Below are 20,703 nucleotides of genomic sequence, written 5' to 3' on the forward strand. Positions count from 1 at the left end.
TAAGGGGACCATATAGGTCTACCTGCTAAGTCGTCAGCAGCCATTGCTTGGCCCTCCTAGTCCTAGCTTAGGTGGAGGGGGCTTGGGTGCTGATCATAAGTATATATGGTCAATCTCTTGCCTCTGCCATTTATGAGTGGCCTTTAACCCTTCATGACTTATAAGAAACCTAAATTAGGACGCCATATTCCCTAACTATTTGTGATTTAGAAATTATAATATATACAATGGACAATTAAAAAAACTAATATTCTTCACCTTATAATTTAATGCTTAATTATCTCAGACTTTGTAACATAATAATTCATAGAGAAAATAAATTGGAAGGACATGGTTGCAAATTCAAAATATTATTACAATTTGTGACATGGCATTTGTGTAATGACAAAAAAACTGTCTTTGATAGTATGAAATGTGTGCAATGGTCTTCAGCTTACAGAATATTCAGTGTTTGATCCATGTTCAATATCAGACAGACTGTCAGCTTCTCCATGAAGAGTTTCATAATTTGCTGCTGCCGATGACAAGGGTAATAGGGAGCCGAAGTCTGGCGTCAAATTACCACGTGATGGTTCACAACAACTGCTTCAGGTGCTCAAAGACCTAGGACCTTACCAGTGTTCTAACTCAGCCACCCTTTAACTTGACTTTTACAGTCATTATCCCATTTGAATAGGAAAAGAACAGTATGTAACCTGAATTGTGGTGGTTTTTAATACTCTTCATGCAATTTTTTCATCAGAAAAGTAGTAAATCAACTGCATTATGCTGGAAGCAACCATCCAGCACGACGATGCATTCGAACTATGTTTACGCTTGAACCAGTTTGGCTGTTGCCATGGTAACTGATGTCATGACTTCGGCTTCTTATTAACGGCGAATTCCCCAGCATCAACCATTTTTAACATTTCTGGCTGGGCAGTGTCATGCCACCAGCAACACACTGATAACTTAAGGTAATAGTAGTGGCTGTATCTGTATAGAACACCGTGACTGTTGTTGAGGTCTTAGTCGTTGTCCATACGGTGAAAGCCAGTTTTCCGTCGCCCTTCTCTTCATCATCTTCAGTCCTGACATAGTCTGATGCGTTACTTGGGTCCAAACTGGTCTCTAGTTCCGTGGCAGTTCTGATTTAAAGAAAGATAAATTCCAAATTACAGCTTTAAGCAGATGGGAAAAAAAAATTGCTGCTTTTTGTTAAACTGTTACTTTCATTATGAATGAGTTGTTTAGTGCAATAGTTTTCTTCAGCAAGAGTAATTCGTAATGAAAAGAGAAGTTTGCTTTGGCTGTGGACAGAAGTCAATTTAACTGCAATTTTTTCTTCTTATTCATCTTTCCTTTCCGTTGTAGTCAATTCAATAGTCCAGCGACACGCTGATTATTACTTTTCCAATAAAGAGAATGTGTTAGGCTCATTGACATTCGAGTGTCATTGGACTTTCAAATTTGACTGTACTTGATATATTTACAACATAACTCCTTTTGCCAGTTAACCTTACAAACAATAATTTCTTTCTCAGCGAGATTTAGAATATAAAGGTAGATCTATAGACTATACTGGTGTTGTTAACTCTTTCGCTGAAAGTTTTATTTGAAGCTAAACATTAATATGAATAAAATAAAAATTCCCAGAATGCTTTACTAGCGATGGTATTATAGATATTAAAATACATCAAATGGTATCGGAAGGTTTCAGAAACTAGATTGAATAGACAATTATAAAATCATGTTGATATTTGTGTTAAAACAAAGGGCCTGTTACATATCAGTGGATAATGGCAGTAGGAAAATCACAAAATAATTGGTTCATCTTGTGGTCTTCTCACTTCCAGTACCCAGTAAAATATTAAGACACTGGACTTCGCACAAAATTATTATGATGTTTTCAAGTTAGATGAAAGAGTGAAATTTTAAATTTTCATGATTAAAGAAGATTTAGAGATGTATTACAACCAGAATAAAATCCCTCACTCAATATTTACCGCTTTTTATGTCAGGATTTTTTTTTCTTTTTTTTTTTACATGAGTACCACTTAGTTAATGTGAGAATCTACATAACAACCCATGCAACTAATTTTGACTTAAATGAGACCAACTCTAATGTTAGAGTAGAAAGAACATTATCTGGAATATTGAAATGAAAATTTATTCCTGATAGTTTATCTGATAGCAGTCAGTAATAACCAAACTTTTGATTATATTACTAACTGGCGATATTAAAGGTACTAGTAGCCGCAGAGAATCCGGGGAAAATTAAGCCCCACCCCTTGATGACGTCATAGCCAATCATGTCTCCTACTTTACCAACGGTCACAATACATCCCCTCACAGTGATTATAAGTTGGTATAGTTTGAGATTTGTACTGGAATGTTTTGTAACAACTGCTAATGTGGGAGACAAGGTGATTGGCTATGACGTCATCAAGAGATTGGGCTTATTTCGCCCGGAATTTTTGCTGCGGCTACAGTTACCTCGTGTAATTTGAATCCAAAATAACGAGCCAATTGTTAGAGGTACCATAATAAGAACTTACATATCTCCATCAATATCTTGACGAGAGTTTCTAAGATTATATCTGGTCGACCTCTTCCTCTTCTCACAAACTGTAGCGAGAGTAGTCGAAAGACAAGAGAGGAAGACAGTTCTTGTAGTGGCCACAACGTTGGTGTAAGTCGTAGTAGAAGTGGTTCCGAATATGAAACGACCTCTGTCCAAGATGGTCATTCTCTCCTCATCCTGATCTATCTTCTCCGAGGCTGATGGCGCCACAAGAGCCACTAAGGCCACTGCAACCAGGATCCACAGACGCATCTGGAAGGGAAAGGCAAAGTCCCCTTTTTGTTTCTGTGCAGGGTTGCCAGGTTGGCCTTTTTTTCTGGCCAAAATACCTCTAAATTTGGTCTTTTTTTCTTGCTAGATACCTAAATTTAGCCTTTTTAAGTTGGTTAGCCTTAAATGCTATATATTCGGCCTTTTTCTAGTAATGGCTTGGCCTTTTAAAGCTTCTGTTGTTTAAAAGTTGGCCTTTTCTCACTCACAAAACCTGGCAACCCTGTACAGAAACACACGCAATCAATGATATTAAATTTGACGAGTAAGCAGACTTGATTTGTCTTGTTTTGGATTTGAGTCGGTACACTGTTAAAAATTTGCATCGAAAAAAAAATCGGTAAATATCTGATCTTCCTAATCGGGTAGTTGAATCAGTAGAACTTCAAAAGTTCAAAGTTGGAGCAAATGCTTTTTTGTTGACCAGGCGGACATGAGTCTTTTTATAGTTTATTTATGACATATTTGTTTTTGATGTTGTTAATAGTTTATATATGACATGTCTGTTTTGACGTTGTTACTTTTTTTAGAATGATTTATTGTTAATTTGTTCTCTTCATTTATTTATTTGCTTATTTCCTTTCCTCACTGGGCTATTTTTCCCTGTTGGAGCCCCTGGGCTTATAGCATATTGCTTTTCCAACTAGGGTTGTAGCTTGGATAATAATAATAATGATAATAATAATAATAATAACATTTATTCCAGGATTTTTACCGTTTTGAAAATGGACATATTGACGAAAAGGGGTGACATTACGGTCACCAACCCGTAAAAGATAATAAAAAAAGTAAGGTAAAATGACGGTCGCCTCTATTTTACTGAAATATAGTAGAGAACAGCATATTTTTACGGAGAATTTCCGATTAAAATTAAACTGTTTGGTAAGAGATTTTACAAAAGAACCATATCCTACTTTTGCAGAATATTTTCAGGCATTTGATCAGCCTTATAAATTGGTTTCACCTTTGGAGAAACATGAGAGAATACTTCCAAACAAACTAAGATAAATTATTGGTATTCAAGGACTCTTAAAATTTTGATAAGAGCAATAACAGTTCATTAACTACCTGACACTGCGTGAAAACAAAGAAAATTAATCTTAAATATTAAAAAAAAAATCTAATATACAACCAGAAATAGTCCTGTCAACTTTGATGTATGTGTCACTTATATAGGAGGGAAAAAATCGATGTAGCAAAAAAAAAAAAAAAAAAAAAAAAATATACAACACACAACCAGCCGTGGCAGAATATTTCAAATACAGTGGTCTGGTCTTATTACCTCGAATAATTTTCAAAAATAGATCTCGGATTAAAAAATTTTAAAAAATACGCCGAAATAGGTAATATAAAGCCTCAAATTTCTGCTCTCAGAAAAATTGGCGTCTTTATGGCCAATTAAGACTTATCTCTGTGGTAGAATTTAGTATTATTAGGCTGAAAAGACTCCAACGTAAACCACACAAACTTCTAATTACTTATAAATTACAAAACTCTAGTATCGGTTAAAAAGTAGCGAAAAACATAGAAGTGAAATGCAATTTTAAATGTGTGTATATATATATATATATATATATATATATATATATATATATATATATATATATATATATATATATATATATACACACACACATAAAGTACTTATCAAAATGCAATTTCACTATTAACCTATGGTCACGGGGTAGCTTGAATTCAATATTAAAGTTTATTTGTAGTTTATTTGAAGATACACACACACAACACAAATGATATATATATATATATATATATATATATATATATATATATAGATAATTTTATATACAACATAATTCATAATCTAAAGTTTATATATATATATATATATATATATATATATATATATATATATATATATATATATATATATATATATATATATATACTGTATATATATATATATATATATATATATATATACATATATATATATCCTCAATCTTCCATTTTATTAATCTTGAAGGATGATCTACGTATGATCCTAAAGTTTGTTAAATCTAAATGAACGAATTGTAAAGAAATTGGAATAATTTAAAACGTGTCGCATATCTCCGACGAATAACATTAATGCTTACGTTCGTATTAAAACTAAGAAACACCACTAATTTCCACTTATGTAACTCTTAAAACGTCTTAAAGCTTCCAAACAAGGCAATTCTTTTCTTACCATAACTGCTTTTATTTCACAACTGAAACTGACTCATCCTCCGTCCAGATTCCTTCTTATATAGGAGAAATCTTCCCCGTAGGAAAACGAACAGGACGTTCCCTTGGAACCTTATTGTCTCTGGTTTTCCTCCCGAGTGACGGAGTCGAGCGGAGCAATGAGGTCAGTGTGCGGTTGATTTTCAAACAGGATTTGGAGACATTGAAAATTGGTTTTTCTAGCATCTTGGCATCGATGGTCATTGTCTCCGATATAATTTGTAAATGAATTATATAATGAAATTCAATATAAAAAAAACATAAAAACAAATGGCTCACTACTGAACATTAAAATAGCTGTCAGAAGACCTTCTGAAATAAATTTTAAAATGTCGCTGGTATTGAAAGACATATTCTGCCCACAATTGTTGGTTTAAGAATAAATCTGCAAACCCTACCTCGAGCTTCAAACGGATATCCATTTAATATTATTATTATTATTATTATTATTATTATTATTATTATTATTATTATTATTATTATTATTATTATTATTATTACAATTGACACTAATCAAGCCGTAGTCACTGAAACTCTTGGACGGTATTATTATTATTATTATTATTATTATTATTATTATTATTATTATTATTATTATCATTATTATCATTATTACTAGCCAAGCTACAACCCTAGTTGGAAAAGCAAGATGCTACAAGCCCAAGGTCTCCAATAGGGAAAATTAGCCCAGTGAGGAAAGGAAATAAGGAAATAAATAAATGATGAGAACAAGTTAACAAAATATCATTCTAAAACCAGTAACGTCAAAACAGATGTCATATATAAACTATAAAAAGACTTATGTCAGCCTGTTCAACATAAAATCATTTGCTGCAACTTTGAACTTTTGAAGTTCTACTGATTCAACTACCCGATTAGGAAGATCATTCCACAGCTTGGTCACAGCTGGAATAAAACTTCTAGAATACTGTGTAGTATGGAGCGTCATGGTGGAGAAGGCCTGGCTATTAGAATTAACTGCGTAGAACGCCTAAGAATATTTCTTAATTTCTAGATGAATTAAACTTAAAACGGAGATTATTTAAGCCAAAATCACAATGAGACCAGAATCTACAAACTTCTCTAAACTATTTCACACAATTTCGAACGGTAGCCAAGCAGCGATACATTTATACTATCATCATCATCATCACTTCCTCCTACGCCTATTGACGCAAAGGGCCTCGGTTAGAGTTCGCCAGTCATCTCTATCTTGAGCATTTAAAACAATACTTATCCATTCATCATCTCCTACTTCACACTTCATAGTCCTCAGCCATGTAGGCCTGGGTCTCATACCCAGTGCCTTGTGGAGCCCAGTTAAAAGTTTGGTGAACTAATCTCTCTTGGGGGGTGCGAAGAGCATGCCCAAACCATCTCCATCTACCCCTCACTATAATCTCATCCACATATGGCACTACTTACCCATTCATCATCTCCTACTTCACACTTCATATTCCTCAGCCATGTAGGCCTGGGTCTTCACACTCAGTGCCTTGTGGAGCCCAGTTGAAAGTTTGGTGAACTGATCTCTCTTGGGGAGTGCAAAGAGCATGCTCAAACCATCTTGATCTACCCCTTACCATAATCTCATCCACATATGGCACTCGAGTAATTAATCTCTTATAGTTTAATTTCTAATCCTGTCCTACCATTTAACTCCCTAAATTCGTCTGAGGGTTTTGCTCTCAAATCTACAAAATCTGTTGGATAGTGTTTCATTGTCATATCACGATTCATGTCCAGTAAAATCGATCTCACTAAACTGATATATAGCCTGATTTTTATATGTAGTTTCAGGCGATTTGATTTCCAAATTTTACTTAACCTTGCCAATGTCTGATTTGCTTTTTTTAATATTTCGTTAAACGCAAATTCTAAAGATACATTTCTAGTATACAAAAACATAATTAGAACTGTCCGGAAACGAAAGCTGGCATCAAAATTATATTTTTTCATTTCATAACCATGTAATTATTATTTCTTAACTTCATATATTTCACTTCGTGTTTAACTACCCTCAAGTTCATAGATACTCGCCCATAAAGATAATTCGGTTTTGGAACATACAAATGCATCATTGATACCCTTATCAATTATGCATATTAAAAGTAATATACGGACAATAGTTATTTTCTATAAGGAAGCAATGGTAGAGTAAAAATTGATATCATAGAAAAACAGACATTGTTGAATACAAGTGTGATAAGATGTTACTGGTGTGAATTACCTCATACTTATGATGATGTGGTTACAATTGTTGATGGTAAAAAAATCTTTGATCTTAAAAGTGTTGGTACGATAAGACAGTTAAAACCTAACGATACCAAGAATAACATAAATGGGGAAAATGGAAGCCAAGAAGGTTTTTCATGTCAGCATGGTTGGTGGAAGAATTTAACCAGCGGACTCATAAAGGTATTCGAGTGAAAATATGCCAGATAACGGTAAAGTGGGTTACAGGCAAGACACTTGCCAGGGGCATCCAAGATGGAAGTAGGATCTCTGCAAAGAAAAGAGGACCGTCTTCGGAAGCAAAACAGGAAATGTAGGAACGTATTGTGTCAGATCATTATGGAACTAAAGTGAGGATACTGATTATAACCCCCCCACCCCACCCCCCACCCCCAAAAAATTTTCTTGGTATCGAACTAAGGGGGGATGGTTGAAAATTGTGAGAAATTTTAACAATAACATGTGACACAAAGGTCACCATACCTTCGAAAATCGATCAGAGTTATGAATGGTTTTGGTAATTTATGAATGCATTTCTTTACACAGTAGTGATATAAGATTAATTGAAGGTAATGAAATAGGCAGTAGCTATGGGTCATGAATTCCGAACCAGCAGATCACTGCTATTGACATGGCAGACTCCCGGGCAATTAAGGCGCAAGTTAGTGGTCCGATATTAGTTTCCGTACCTTTCTGTCTTGTCCTATTGACACAGCAGACTATCGGACAAGTAAGGGCCAGTTAGTGGTCCGATATTAGTTTCCGTACCTTTCGGTCTTGTCCTATTGACACAGCAGACTATCGGACAAGTAAGGGCAAGTTAGTGGTCCGATATTAGTTTCCGTACCTCTTTGTCTTGTCCTATTGACACGGCAGACTGTCGGAAAAGTAAGGGGAAAATTAATGGTTTGAAATTAGTTTCCATACCTTTTTGCCTTGTCCTATTGACACGGCAGACTGCCGGACAAGTAAGGGACAAGTTAATGGTTCGGAATTAGTTTCCATACCTTCTTGCCTTGTACTATTAACACGGCAGACTGTCAGACATGTAAGGGGCAAGTTAATAGTTCGGAATTAGTTTCCATACCTTCTTGCCTTGTCCTATTGACACGGCAGACTGTCAGACATGTAAGGGGCAAGTTAATAGTTCGGAATTAGTTTCCATACCTTCTTGCCTTGTCCTATTGACACGGCACTGTCAGACAAGTAAGGGGCAAGTTAATAGTTCGGAATTAGTTTCCATACCTTCTTGCCTTGTCCTATTGACACGGCAGACTGTCAGACATGTAAGGGGCAAGTTAATAGTTCGGAATTAGTTTCCATACCTTCTTGCCTTGTCCTATTGACACGGCAGACTGTCAGACAAGTAAGGGGCAAGTTAATAGTTCGGAATTAGTTTCCATACCTTCTTGCCTTGTCCTATTGACACGGCAGACTGTCAGACATGTAAGGGGCAAGTTAATAGTTCGGAATTTGTTTCCATACCTTCTTGCCTTGTCCTATTGACACGGCAGACTGTCAGACAAGTAAGGGGCAAGTTAATAGTTCGGAATTAGTTTCCATACCTTCTTGCCTTGTCCTATTGACACGGCAGACTGTCAGACAAGTAAGGGGCAAGTTAATAGTTCGGAATTAGTTTCCATACCTTCTTGCCTTGTCCTATTGACACGGCAGACTGTCAGACAAGTAAGGGGCAAGTTAATAGTTCGGAATTAGTTTCCATACCTTCTTGCCTTGTCCTATTGACACGGCAGACTGTCAGACATGTAAGGGGCAAGTTAATAGTTCGGAATTAGTTTCCATACCTTCTTGCCTTGTCCTATTGACACGGCAGACTGTCAGACATGTAAGGGGCAAGTTAATAGTTCGGAATTAGTTTCCATACCTTCTTGCCTTGTCCTATTGACACGGCAGACTGTCAGACAAGTAAGGGGCAAGTTAATAGTTCGGAATTAGTTTCCATACCTTCTTGCCTTGTCCTATTGACACGGCAGACTGTCAGACAAGTAAGGGGCAAGTTAATAGTTCGGAATTAGTTTCCATACCTTCTTGCCTTGTCCTATTGACACGGCAGACTGTCAGACAAGTAAGGGGCAAGTTAATAGTTCGGAATTAGTTTCCATACCTTCTTGCCTTGTCCTATTGACACGGCAGACTGTCAGACAAGTAAGGGGCAAGTTAATAGTTCGGAATTAGTTTCCATACCTTCTTGCCTTGTCCTATTGACACGGCAGACTGTCAGACAAGTAAGGGGCAAGTTAATAGTTCGGAATTAGTTTCCATACCTTCTTGCCTTGTCCTATTGACACGGCAGACTGTCAGACATGTAAGGGGCAAGTTAATAGTACGGAATTAGTTTCCATACCTTCTTGCCTTGTCCTATTGACACGGCAGACTGTCAGACATGTAACGGGCAAGTTAATAGTTCGGAATTAGTTTCCATACCTTCTTGCCTTGTCCTATTGACACGGCAGACTGTCAGACATGTAAGGGGCAAGTTAATAGTTCGGAATTAGTTTCCATACCTTCTTGCCTTGTCCTATTGACACGGCAGACTGTCAGACATGTAAGGGGCAAGTTAATAGTTCGGAATTAGTTTCCATACCTTCTTGCCTTGTCCTATTGACACGGCAGACTGTCAGACATGTAAGGGGCAAGTTAATAGTTCGGAATTAGTTTCCATACCTTCTTGCCTTGTCCTATTGACACGGCAGAGTGTCAGACAAGTAAGGGGAAAGTTAATAGTTCGGAATTAGTTTCCATACCTTCTTGCCTTGTCCTATTGACACGGCAGACTGTCAGACAAGTAAGGGGCAAGTTAATAGTTCGGAATTAGTTTCCATACCTTCTTGCCTTGTCCTATTGACACGGCAGACTGTCAGACATGTAAGGGGCAAGTTAATAGTTCGGAATTAGTTTCCATACCTTCTTGCCTTGTTAATAGTACGGAATTAGTTTCCATACCTTCTTGCCTTATCCTATTGACACAGCAGACTGTCAGACATGTAAGGGGCAAGTTAATAGTTCGGAATTAGTTTCCATACCTTCTTGCCTTGTTAATAGTACGGAATTAGTTTCCATACCTTCTTGCCTTGTCCTATTGACACAGCAGACTGTCAGACATGTAAGGGGCAAGTTAATAGTTCGGAATTAGTTTCCATACCTTCTTGCCTTGTTAATAGTACGGAATTAGTTTCCATACCTTCTTGCCTTGTCCTATTGACACGGCAGACTGTCAGACATGTAACGGGCAAGTTAATAGTTCGGAATTAGTTTCCATACCTTCTTGCCTTGTCCTATTGACACGGCAGACTGTCAGACATGTAAGGGGCAAGTTAATAGTTCGGAATTAGTTTCCATACCTTCTTGCCTTGTTAATAGTACGGAATTAGTTTCCATACCTTCTTGCCTTGTCCTATTGACACGGCAGACTGTCAGACATGTAAGGGGCAAGTTAATAGTTCGGAATTAGTTTCCATACCTTCTTGCCTTGTTAATAGTACGGAATTAGTTTCCATACCTTCTTGCCTTGTCCTATTGACACGGCAGACTGTCAGACAAGGAAGGGGCAAGTTAATAGTTCGGATTTAGTTTCCATACCTTCTTGCCTTGTCCTATTGACACGGCAGACTGTCAGACATGTAAGGGGCAAGTTAATAGTTCGGAATTAGTTTCCATACCTTCTTGCCTTGTTAATAGTACGGAATTAGTTTCCATACCTTCTTGCCTTGTCCTATTGACACGACAGACTGTCAGACATGTAAGGGGCAAGTTAATAGTTCGGAATTAGTTTCCATACCTTCTTGCCTTGTTAATAGTACGGAATTAGTTTCCATACCTTCTTGCCTTGCCCTATTGACACGGCAGACTGTCAGACATGTAACGGGCAAGTTAATAGTTCGGAATTAGTTTCCATACCTTCTTGCCTTGTCCTATTGACACGGCAGACTGTCAGATATGTAAGGGGCAAGTTAATAGTTCGGAATTAGTTTCCATACCTTCTTGCCTTGTTAATAGTACGGAATTAGTTTCCATACCTTCTTGCCTTGTCCTATTGACACGGCAGACTGTCAGACATGTAAGGGGCAAGTTAATAGTTCGGAATTAGTTTCCATACCTTCTTGCCTTGTTAATAGTACGGAATTAGTTTCCATACCTTCTTGCCTTGTCCTATTGACACGGCAGACTGTCAGACAAGGAAGGGGCAAGTTAATAGTTCGGAATTAGTTTCCATACCTTCTTGCCTTGTCCTATTGACACGGCAGACTGTCAGACATGTAAGGGGCAAGTTAATAGTTCGGAATTAGTTTCCATACCTTCTTGCCTTGTTAATAGTACGGAATTAGTTTCCATACCTTCTTGCCTTGTCCTATTGACACGGCAGACTGTCAGACATGTAAGGGGCAAGTTAATAGTTCGGAATTAGTTTCCATACCTTCTTGCCTTGTTAATAGTACGGAATTAGTTTCCATACCTTCTTGCCTTGTCCTATTGACACGGCAGACTGTCAGACAAGTAAGGGGCAAGTTAATAGTTCAGAATTAGTTTCCATACCTTCTTGCCTTGTCCTATTGACACGGCAGACTGTCAGACAAGGAAGGGGCAAGTTAATAGTTCGGAATTAGTTTCCATACCTTCTTGCCTTGTCCTATTGACACGGCAGACTGTCAGACAAGGAAGGGGCAAGTTAATAGTACGGAATTAGTTTCCATACCTTCTTGCCTTGTCCTATTGACACGGCAGACTGTCAGACAAGGAAGGGGCAAGTTAATAGTTCAAAATTAGTTTCCATACCTTCTTGCCTTGTTAATAGTACGGAATTAGTTTCCATACCTTCTTGCCTTGTCCTATTGACACGGCAGACTGTCAGACATGTAAGGGGCAAGTTGATAGTTCGGGATTAGTTTCCATACCTTCTTGCCTTGTTAATAGTACGGAATTAGTTTCCATACCTTCTTGCCTTGTCCTATTGACACGGCAGACTGTCAGACATGTAAGGGGCAAGTTAATAGTTCGGAATTAGTTTCCATACCTTCTTGCCTTGTTAATAGTACGGAATTAGTTTCCATACCTTCTTGCCTTGTCCTATTGACACGGCAGACTGTCAGACATGTAAGGGGCAAGTTAATAGTTCGGAATTAGTTTCCATACCTTCTTGCCTTGTTAATAGTACGGAATTAGTTTCCATACCTTCTTGCCTTGTCCTATTGACACGGCAGACTGTCAGACAAGGAAGGGGCAAGTTAATAGTTCGGAATTAGTTTCCATACCTTCTTGCCTTGTCCTATTGACACGGCACACTGTCATACATGTAAGGGGCAAGTTAATAGTTCGGAATTAGTTTCCATACCTTCTTGCCTTGTTAATAGTACGGAATTAGTTTCCATACCTTCTTGCCTTGTCCTATTGACACGGCAGACTGTCAGACATGTAAGGGGCAAGTTAATAGTTCGGAATTAATTTCCATACCTTCTTGCCTTGTTAATAGTACGGAATTAGTTTCCATACCTTCTTGCCTTGTCCTATTGACACGGCAGACTGTCAGACAAGTAAGGGGCAAGTTAATAGTTCAGAATTAGTTTCCATACCTTCTTGCCTTGTCCTATTGACACGGCAGACTGTCAGACAAGGAAGGGGCAAGTTAATAGTTCGGAATTAGTTTCCATACCTTCTTGCCTTGTCCTATTGACACGGCAGACTGTCAGACAAGGAAGGGGCAAGTTAATAGTACGGAATTAGTTTCCATACCTTCTTGCCTTGTCCTATTGACACGGCAGACTGTCAGACAAGGAAGGGGCAAGTTAATAGTTCGGAATTAGTTTCCATACCTTCTTGCCTTGTCCTATTGACACGGCAGACTGTCAGACAAGGAAGGGGCAAGTTAATAGTACGGAATTAGTTTCCATACCTTCTTGCCTTGTCCTATTGACACGGCAGACTGTCACACAAGGAAGGGGCAAGTTAATAGTTCGGAATTAGTTTCCATACCTTCTTGCCTTGTCCTATTGACACGGCAGACTGTCAGACATGTAAGGGGCAAGTTAATAGTTCGGAATTAGTTTCCATACCTTCTTGCCTTGTCCTATTGACACGGCAGACTGTCAGACATGTAAGGGGCAAGTTAATAGTTCGGAATTAGTTTCCATACCTTCTTGCCTTGTCCTATTGACACGGCAGACTGTCAGACAAGTAAGGGGCAAGTTAATAGTTCGGAATTAGTTTCCATACCTTCTTGCCTTGTCCTATTGACACGGCAGACTGTCAGACAAGTAAGGGGCAAGTTAATAGTTCGGAATTAGTTTCCATACCTTCTTGCCTTGTCCTATTGACACGGCAGACTGTCAGACAAGTAAGGGGCAAGTTAATAGTTCGGAATTAGTTTCCATACCTTCTTGCCTTGTCCTATTGACACGGCAGACTGTCAGACAAGTAAGGGGCAAGTTAATAGTTCGGAATTAGTTTCCATACCTTCTTGCCTTGTCCTATTGACACGGCAGACTGTCAGACAAGTAAGGGGCAAGTTAATAGTTCGGAATTAGTTTCCATACCTTCTTGCCTTGTCCTATTGACACGGCAGACTGTCAGACAAGTAAGGGGCAAGTTAATAGTTCGGAATTAGTTTCCATACCTTCTTGCCTTGTCCTATTGACACGGCAGACTGTCAGAAAGAAGGGGCAAGTTAATAGTTCGGAATTAGTTTCCATACCTTCTTGCCTTGTCCTATTGACACGGCAGACTGTCAGACGTTAATAGTTTGGAATTAGTTTCCATACCTTCTTGCCTTGTCCTATTGACACGGCAGACTGTCAGACGTTAATAGTTCGGAATTAGTTTCCATACCTTCTTGCCTTGTCCTATTGACACGGCAGACTGTCAGACGTTAATAGTTCGGAATTAGTTTCCATACCTTCTTGCCTTGTCCTATTGACACGGCAGACTGTCGGACAAGTAAGGGGCAAGTTAATAGTTCGGAATTAGTTTCCATACCTTCTTGCTTTGTCCTATTGACACGGCAGACTGTCGGGCATGTAAGGGGCAAGTTAATAGTTCGGAATTAGTTTCCATACCTTCTTGCCTTGTCCTATTGACACGGCAGACTGTCGGACAAGTAAGGGGCAAGTTAATAGTTCGGAATTAGTTTCCATACCTTCTTGCCTTGTCCTATTGACACGGCAGACTGTCGGACAAGTAAGGGGCAAGTTAATAGTTCGGAATTAGTTTCCATACCTTCTTGCCTTGTCCTATTGACACGGCAGACTGTCGGACAGGTAAGGGGCAAGTTAATAGTTCGGAATTAGTTTCCATACCTTCTTGCCTTGTCCTATTGACACGGCAGACTGTCGGACAGGTAAGGGGCAAGTTAATAGTTCGGAATTAGTTTCCATACCTTCTTGCCTTGTCCTATTGACACGGCAGACTGTCGGACAGGTAAGGGGCAAGTTAATAGTTCGGAATTAGTTTCCATACCTTCTTGCCTTGTCCTATTGACACGGCAGACTGTCGGACAGGTAAGGGGCAAGTTAATAGTTCGGAATTAGTTTCCATACCATCTTGCCTTGTCCTATTGACACAGCAGACTGTCGGACAGGTAAGGGGCAAGTTAATAGTTCGGAATTAGTTTCCATACCTTCTTCCCTTGTCCTATTGACACGGCAGACTGTCGGACAGGTAAGGGGCAAGTTAATAGTTCGGAATTAGTTTCCATACCTTCTTGCCTTGTCCTATTGACACGGCAGACTGTCGGACAGGTGCCTTGTCCTATTGACACGGCAGACTGTCGGACAGGTAAGGGGCAAGTTAATAGTTCGGAATTAGTTTCCATACCTTCTTGCCTTGTCCTATTGACACGGCAGACTGTCGGACAGGTAAGGGGCAAGTTAATAGTTCGGAATTAGTTTCCATACCTTCTTGCCTTGTCCTATTGACACGGCAGACTGTCGGACAGGTAAGGGGCAAGTTAATAGTTCGGAATTAGTTTCCATACCTTCTTGCCTTGTCCTATTGACACGGCAGACTGACAGACAAGGAAGGGGCAAGTTAATAGTTCGGAATTAGTTTCCATACCTTCTTGCCTTGTCCTATTGACACGGCAGACTGACAGACAAGGAAGGGGCAAGTTAATAGTTCAGAATTAGTTTCCATACCTTCTTGCCTTGTCCTATTGACACGGCAGACTGACAGGCAAGTAAGGGGCAAGTTAGTGGTCGGGAATTATTTTCCGTACCTTCTTGCCTTGTCCTATTGACACGGCAGACTATCAGACAAGTAAGAGGCAAGTTAATAGTTCGGAATTAGTTTCCATACCTTCTTGCCTTGTCCTATTGACACGGCAGACTGACAGGCAAGTAAGGGGCAAGTTAGTGGTCGGGAATTATTTTCCGTACCTTCTTGCCTTGTCCTATTGACACGGCAGACTATCAGACAAGTAAGGGGCAAGTTAATAGTTCAGAATTAGTTTCCATACCTTCTTGCCTTGTCCTATTGACACGGCAGACTGACAGGCAAGTAAGGGGCAATTTAGTGGTCGGGAATTATTTTCCGTACCTTCTTGCCTTGTCCTATTGACACGGCAGACTGACAGGCAAGTAAGGGGCAAGTTAGTGGTCGGGAATTATTTTCCGTACCTTCTTGCCTTGTCCTATTGACACGGCAGACTATCAGACAAGTAAGGGGCAAGTTAATAGTTCGGAATTAGTTTCCATACCTTCTTGCCTTGTCCTATTGACACGGCAGACTGTCAGACAAGTAAGGGTCAAGTTAATAGTTCGGAATTAGTTTCCATACCTCCTTGCCTTGTCCTATTGACACGGCAGACTGTCAGACAAGTAAGGGGCAAGTTAATAGTTCGGAATTAGTTTCCATACCTCCTTGCCTTGTCCTATTGACACGGCAGACTGACAGGCAAGTAAGGGGCAAGTTAATAGTTCGGAATTAGTTTCCATACCTTCTTGCCTTGTCCTATCGACACGGCAGACTGTCAGGCAAGTAAGGGGCAAGTTAATAGTTCGGAATTAGTTTCCATACCTTCTTGCCTTGTCCTATTGACACGGCAGACTGTCAGAAAGAAGGGGCAAGTTAATAGTTCGGAATTAGTTTCCATACCTTCTTCCCTTGTCCTATTGACACGGCAGACTGTCAGACAAGTAAGGGGCAAGTTAATAGTTCGGAATTAGTTTCCATACCTTCTTGCCTTGTCCTATTGACACGACAGACTGTCAGACATGTAACGGGCAAGTTAATAGTTCGGAATTAGTTTCCATACCTTCTTGCCTTGTCCTATTGACAAGGCAGACTGACAGGCAAGGAAGGGGCAAGTTAATAGTTCGGAATTAGTTTCCATACCTTCTTGCCTTGTCCTATTGACAGGGCAGACTGACAGGCAAGTAAGGGGCAAGTTAATAGTTCGGAATTAGTTTCCATACCTTCTTGCCTTTTCCTATTGACACGGCAGACTGACAGGCAAGTAAGGGGCAAGGTAATAGTTCAGAATTAGTTTCCATACCTTCTTGTCTTGCCCTATTGACACGGCAGACTGACAGACTAGTAAGGGCCAAGTTAATAGTTCAGAATTAGTTTCCATACCTTCTTGCCTTTTCCTATTGACACGGCAGACTGACAGGCAAGTAAGGGGCAAGGTAATAGTTCAGAATTAGTTTCCATACCTTCTTGTCTTGCCCTATTGACACGGCAGACTGACAGACTAGTAAGGGCCAAGTTAATAGTTCAGAATTAGTTTCCATACCTTCTTGCCTTGTCCTATTGACACGGCAGACTGACAGGCAAGTAAGGGGCAAGATAATAGTTCAGAATTAGTTTCCATACCTTCTTGCCTCGTTCTATTGACACGGCAGACTGACAGGCAAGTAAGGAGCAAGGTAATAGTTCAGAATTAGTTTCCATACTTTCTTGCCTCGTTCTATTGACACGGCAGACTGCGGCAGACTGACAGGCAAGTACGGAGCAAGGTAATAGTTCAGAAATAGTTTCCATACCTTCTTGCCTCGTCCTATCCTCCTTGCCTTGTCCTATTGACACGGCAGACTGACAGGCAAGGAAGGGGCAAGGTAATAGTTCGGAATTAGTTTCCGTACCTTCTTGCCTCGTCCTATTGACACAGCAGACTGACAGGCAAGGAAGGGGCGAGCTAATAGTTCGGAATTAGTTTCCGTACCTTCTTGCCTCGTCCTATTGACACGGCAGACTGACAGGCAAGGAAGGGGCGAGCTAATAGTTCGGAATTAGTTTCCGTACCTTCTTGCCTCGTCCTATTGACACGGCAGACTGACAGGCAAGGAAGGGGCGAGGTAATAGTTCAGAATTAGTTTCCGTACCTTCTTGCCTCGTCCTATTGACACGGCAGACTGACAGGCAAGGAAGGGGCGAGGTAATAGTTCAGAATTAGTTTCTGTACCTTCTTGCCTCGTCCTATTGACACGGCAGACTGACAGGCAAGGAAGGGGCGAGGTAATAGTTCAGAATTAGTTTCTGTACCTTCTTGCCCCGTCCTATTGACACGGCAGACTGACAGGCAAGTAAGGGGCAAGTTAATCGTTCAGAATTAGTTTCCGTACCTTTTTGTCCTGCCCTATTGACACGGCAGACTGACAGACTAGTAAGGGGCAAGTTAGTGGTCGGGAATTATATTCCGTACCTTTTTGTCTTGTCCTATTGACACGGCAGACTGACAGGCAAGTAAGGGGCAAGTTAATCGTTCGGAATTAGTTTCCGTACCTTTTTGTCTTGTCCTATTGACACGGCAGACGTAAATCTGTTCTAACCTACCTTGACAAAGTACACATGCGCAGTAAATTCGGGACTACCAGAAGCTGACACGAAATCTTCCATACCCATAATCAGGACCCATATAGGGTTACTGTATAGGTCCTGTTGATAATACTGGTTGTATTGACATGGAAGCTTCCAAAGCCATAATACTGCTTGTATCGACACGGAAGGTGCCGCACCATAACCAATTCGATTAAAAAAAAACACACACGGTATGTGAAATTTCGAATGTTTGCCCACAAATTTGAGAAAAGGCAGGGAAGATAGAGCCTTCAAGACAGAGAGGTGTGGAAGAGAGGTCAATGTACTGCTGGTGAGTTTGCATGGAAGTACTGTACAGTATATGGCTTTGAATTGGACAGTCTACGGCTGACTTAAATTATCTGCTATGAAAGTTAATTCAGAAATGGTACATGTAAAGCAAACATCTATTTTCTAATCAGCCTGGTATTGCTTAATTCGAGGATTAGTTTTTTAATGTGAGCTATATAAGTAGATCAAGAGCAGTGGCTCCTCAACATCTAGATCCCAGCATTGATTATAAATTTTTTTTTAACTCAATAAGACTTAAAATTTTAGGTGTGATTCTCAACAGCAAATTTACTTTTGATAAACACGTCAGATCTGTGTCTTCTTCAGTTGCACAAAAAAATTGGTTATTGAGAAAGTCTTTTAAGATTTTCAGTGATCAATGTATTCTGAAGAAGTGTTTTAATTCTTTCATTCAACCTTGTTTCGAGTATTGTTCTCCAGTCTGGTCTTCAGTTGCTGACTCTCATCATAATTTGTTGAATAGGAACTTACGGTCTATTACATTTCTTATTCCTGATCTAGATAATAATCTCTGGCACACTTGTTCAATTCGTTCTTCATGCATTTTACATAAGATTTTTTCATAATTCTGATTATCCTTTACATTCAAATTTTTCCCGGACAGTTCTATCCCGTACGTAATACTTGGCATGCAGTTAATTCTAATAGTCAGGCCTTCTCCATCATGAGGCTAATTACTGCACAACATTCTAGAAATTTTATTCCAGCTGTGACCCAAGTTATGGAATGATCTTCCTAATCGGGTAACTGAATCGGTAGAAATTCAAAAGTTTAAACTTGCAGCAAATGTTTTTATATTGAACAGCCTGACAAAAGTGTTTTTATAGTTTATAAATGAAATATCTATTTTGATGTTGTTACAGTTTTTAAAATATTTTCATTGTTGATTATTTCTCATATCACTTATCTATTTCCTTATTTCCTTTCCTCACTGGGCTATTTTCCCTGTTAGAGCCCTTCGACTTATAGCATATTGTTTTTCCAACTAAGGTTGTAGCTTAGCTATTAATAATAATAATAATAATAATAATAATTATACCATGCCATTTAATGAAATCGTTTTAGGCTGATGATGTAGATGAAAAGATCAAGAGATACTGATACTGTACTAATTCACGTTATTTTTCTCTTAAATTTGTCAAGGCGATGGTAAAATTTAAGATTCTCTCTCTCTCTCTCTTCTCTCTCTCTCTCTCTCTCTCTCTCTCTCTCTCTCTCTCTCTCTCTCTCTCTCTCTCTGTACGTATGTATGTATGTATGTATGTATGTAGGTATGCATGTATGTGTATGTGTATATATATATATATATATATATATATATATATATATATATATATATATATTATATATATATAAGTATATATATATATATATATATATATATATATATATATATAAAGGGATAGGGCTCTTTAAACTCTCTCTCTCTCTCTCTCTCTCTCTCTCTCTCTCTCTCTCTCTCTCTCTCTCTCTCTCTCTCTATATATATATATATATATATATATATATATATATAATATATATATATATATATATATATATATATATATACACACATATACACATATAACTACATATATAATATATATACACACATATATTTATATACATATACATATATATATATATATATATATATATATATATATATATATATATATTAGGGCTAATGCTCTTTAAACTATTTATCACCCTCTTCATCATTCTTTCCCTTTTCCCTCCCTTTTCTTTTTTTTTCTTTTTTTGCGATCTAATATTGGTAGGAAAAGAAAGGGACTATTTCTTCACGCCAGAATTATCAAGTATTCTCAAGTGGGTAAATAATAACAATTGATTTCATTATGACATAGATCAAGTCAGTTATGAGGAGGTGATCCATGTCATGAGAGAGAGAGAGAGAGAGAGAGAGAGAGAGAGAGAGAGAGAGAGAGAGAGAGAGAGAGAGAGAGAGAGAGAAAATTATGCTCATGAAACCACAAATGAATTAGCAAAAGTAAAAAGAGAGAGAGAGAGAGAGAGAGAGAGAGAGAGAGAGAGAGAGAGAGAGAGAGAGAGAGAGAGAGAGAATTATGATCATGAAACCCCAAATGAATTAGCAAAAGTAAAGAGAGAGAGAGAGAGAGAGAGAGAGAGAGAGAGAGAGAGAGAGAGAGGAGAGAGAGAGAGAGAGAGAGAGAATTATGATCATGAAACCATGCATGAATTAGCAAAATAAAAAAAATAAATGTATAAATATGAAACAACCGATAAGAACACAAAATAAAACGTAAAGAACGTAAAATATTTCAAGC

General features: G+C 38.7%; 1 protein-coding gene across 2 annotated transcripts in view; it reads right to left on the reverse strand.

Annotated features, from left to right (window-relative positions):
- Positions 1 to 250: 250 nt before the first annotated feature.
- The window catches only part of LOC137658134 (uncharacterized), a 61,023-nt gene continuing 40,570 nt past the window's right edge, over positions 251 to 20,703 (reverse strand). The window contains exons 1-3 of one of the 2 annotated variants that reach the window (XM_068392822.1): positions 5,022 to 5,123; positions 2,538 to 2,815; positions 251 to 1,127 (exon numbers count right to left, since the gene is read on the reverse strand). In XM_068392822.1, the coding sequence (XP_068248923.1) occupies positions 902 to 1,127; positions 2,538 to 2,815; positions 5,022 to 5,024 (507 nt within the window). In that variant the 5' untranslated portion in view covers positions 5,025 to 5,123 and the 3' untranslated portion in view covers positions 251 to 901. Of the gene's footprint in view, positions 1,128 to 2,537; positions 2,816 to 5,021; positions 5,124 to 20,703 lie in introns of those variants that run through there. The other variant, XM_068392827.1, reaches the window with a different exon arrangement.

The sequence above is a fragment of the Palaemon carinicauda genome, chromosome 1, assembly GCF_036898095.1.
Source record: "Palaemon carinicauda isolate YSFRI2023 chromosome 1, ASM3689809v2, whole genome shotgun sequence".
NCBI classification, from domain to species: Eukaryota; Metazoa; Arthropoda; class Malacostraca; order Decapoda; family Palaemonidae; genus Palaemon; species Palaemon carinicauda.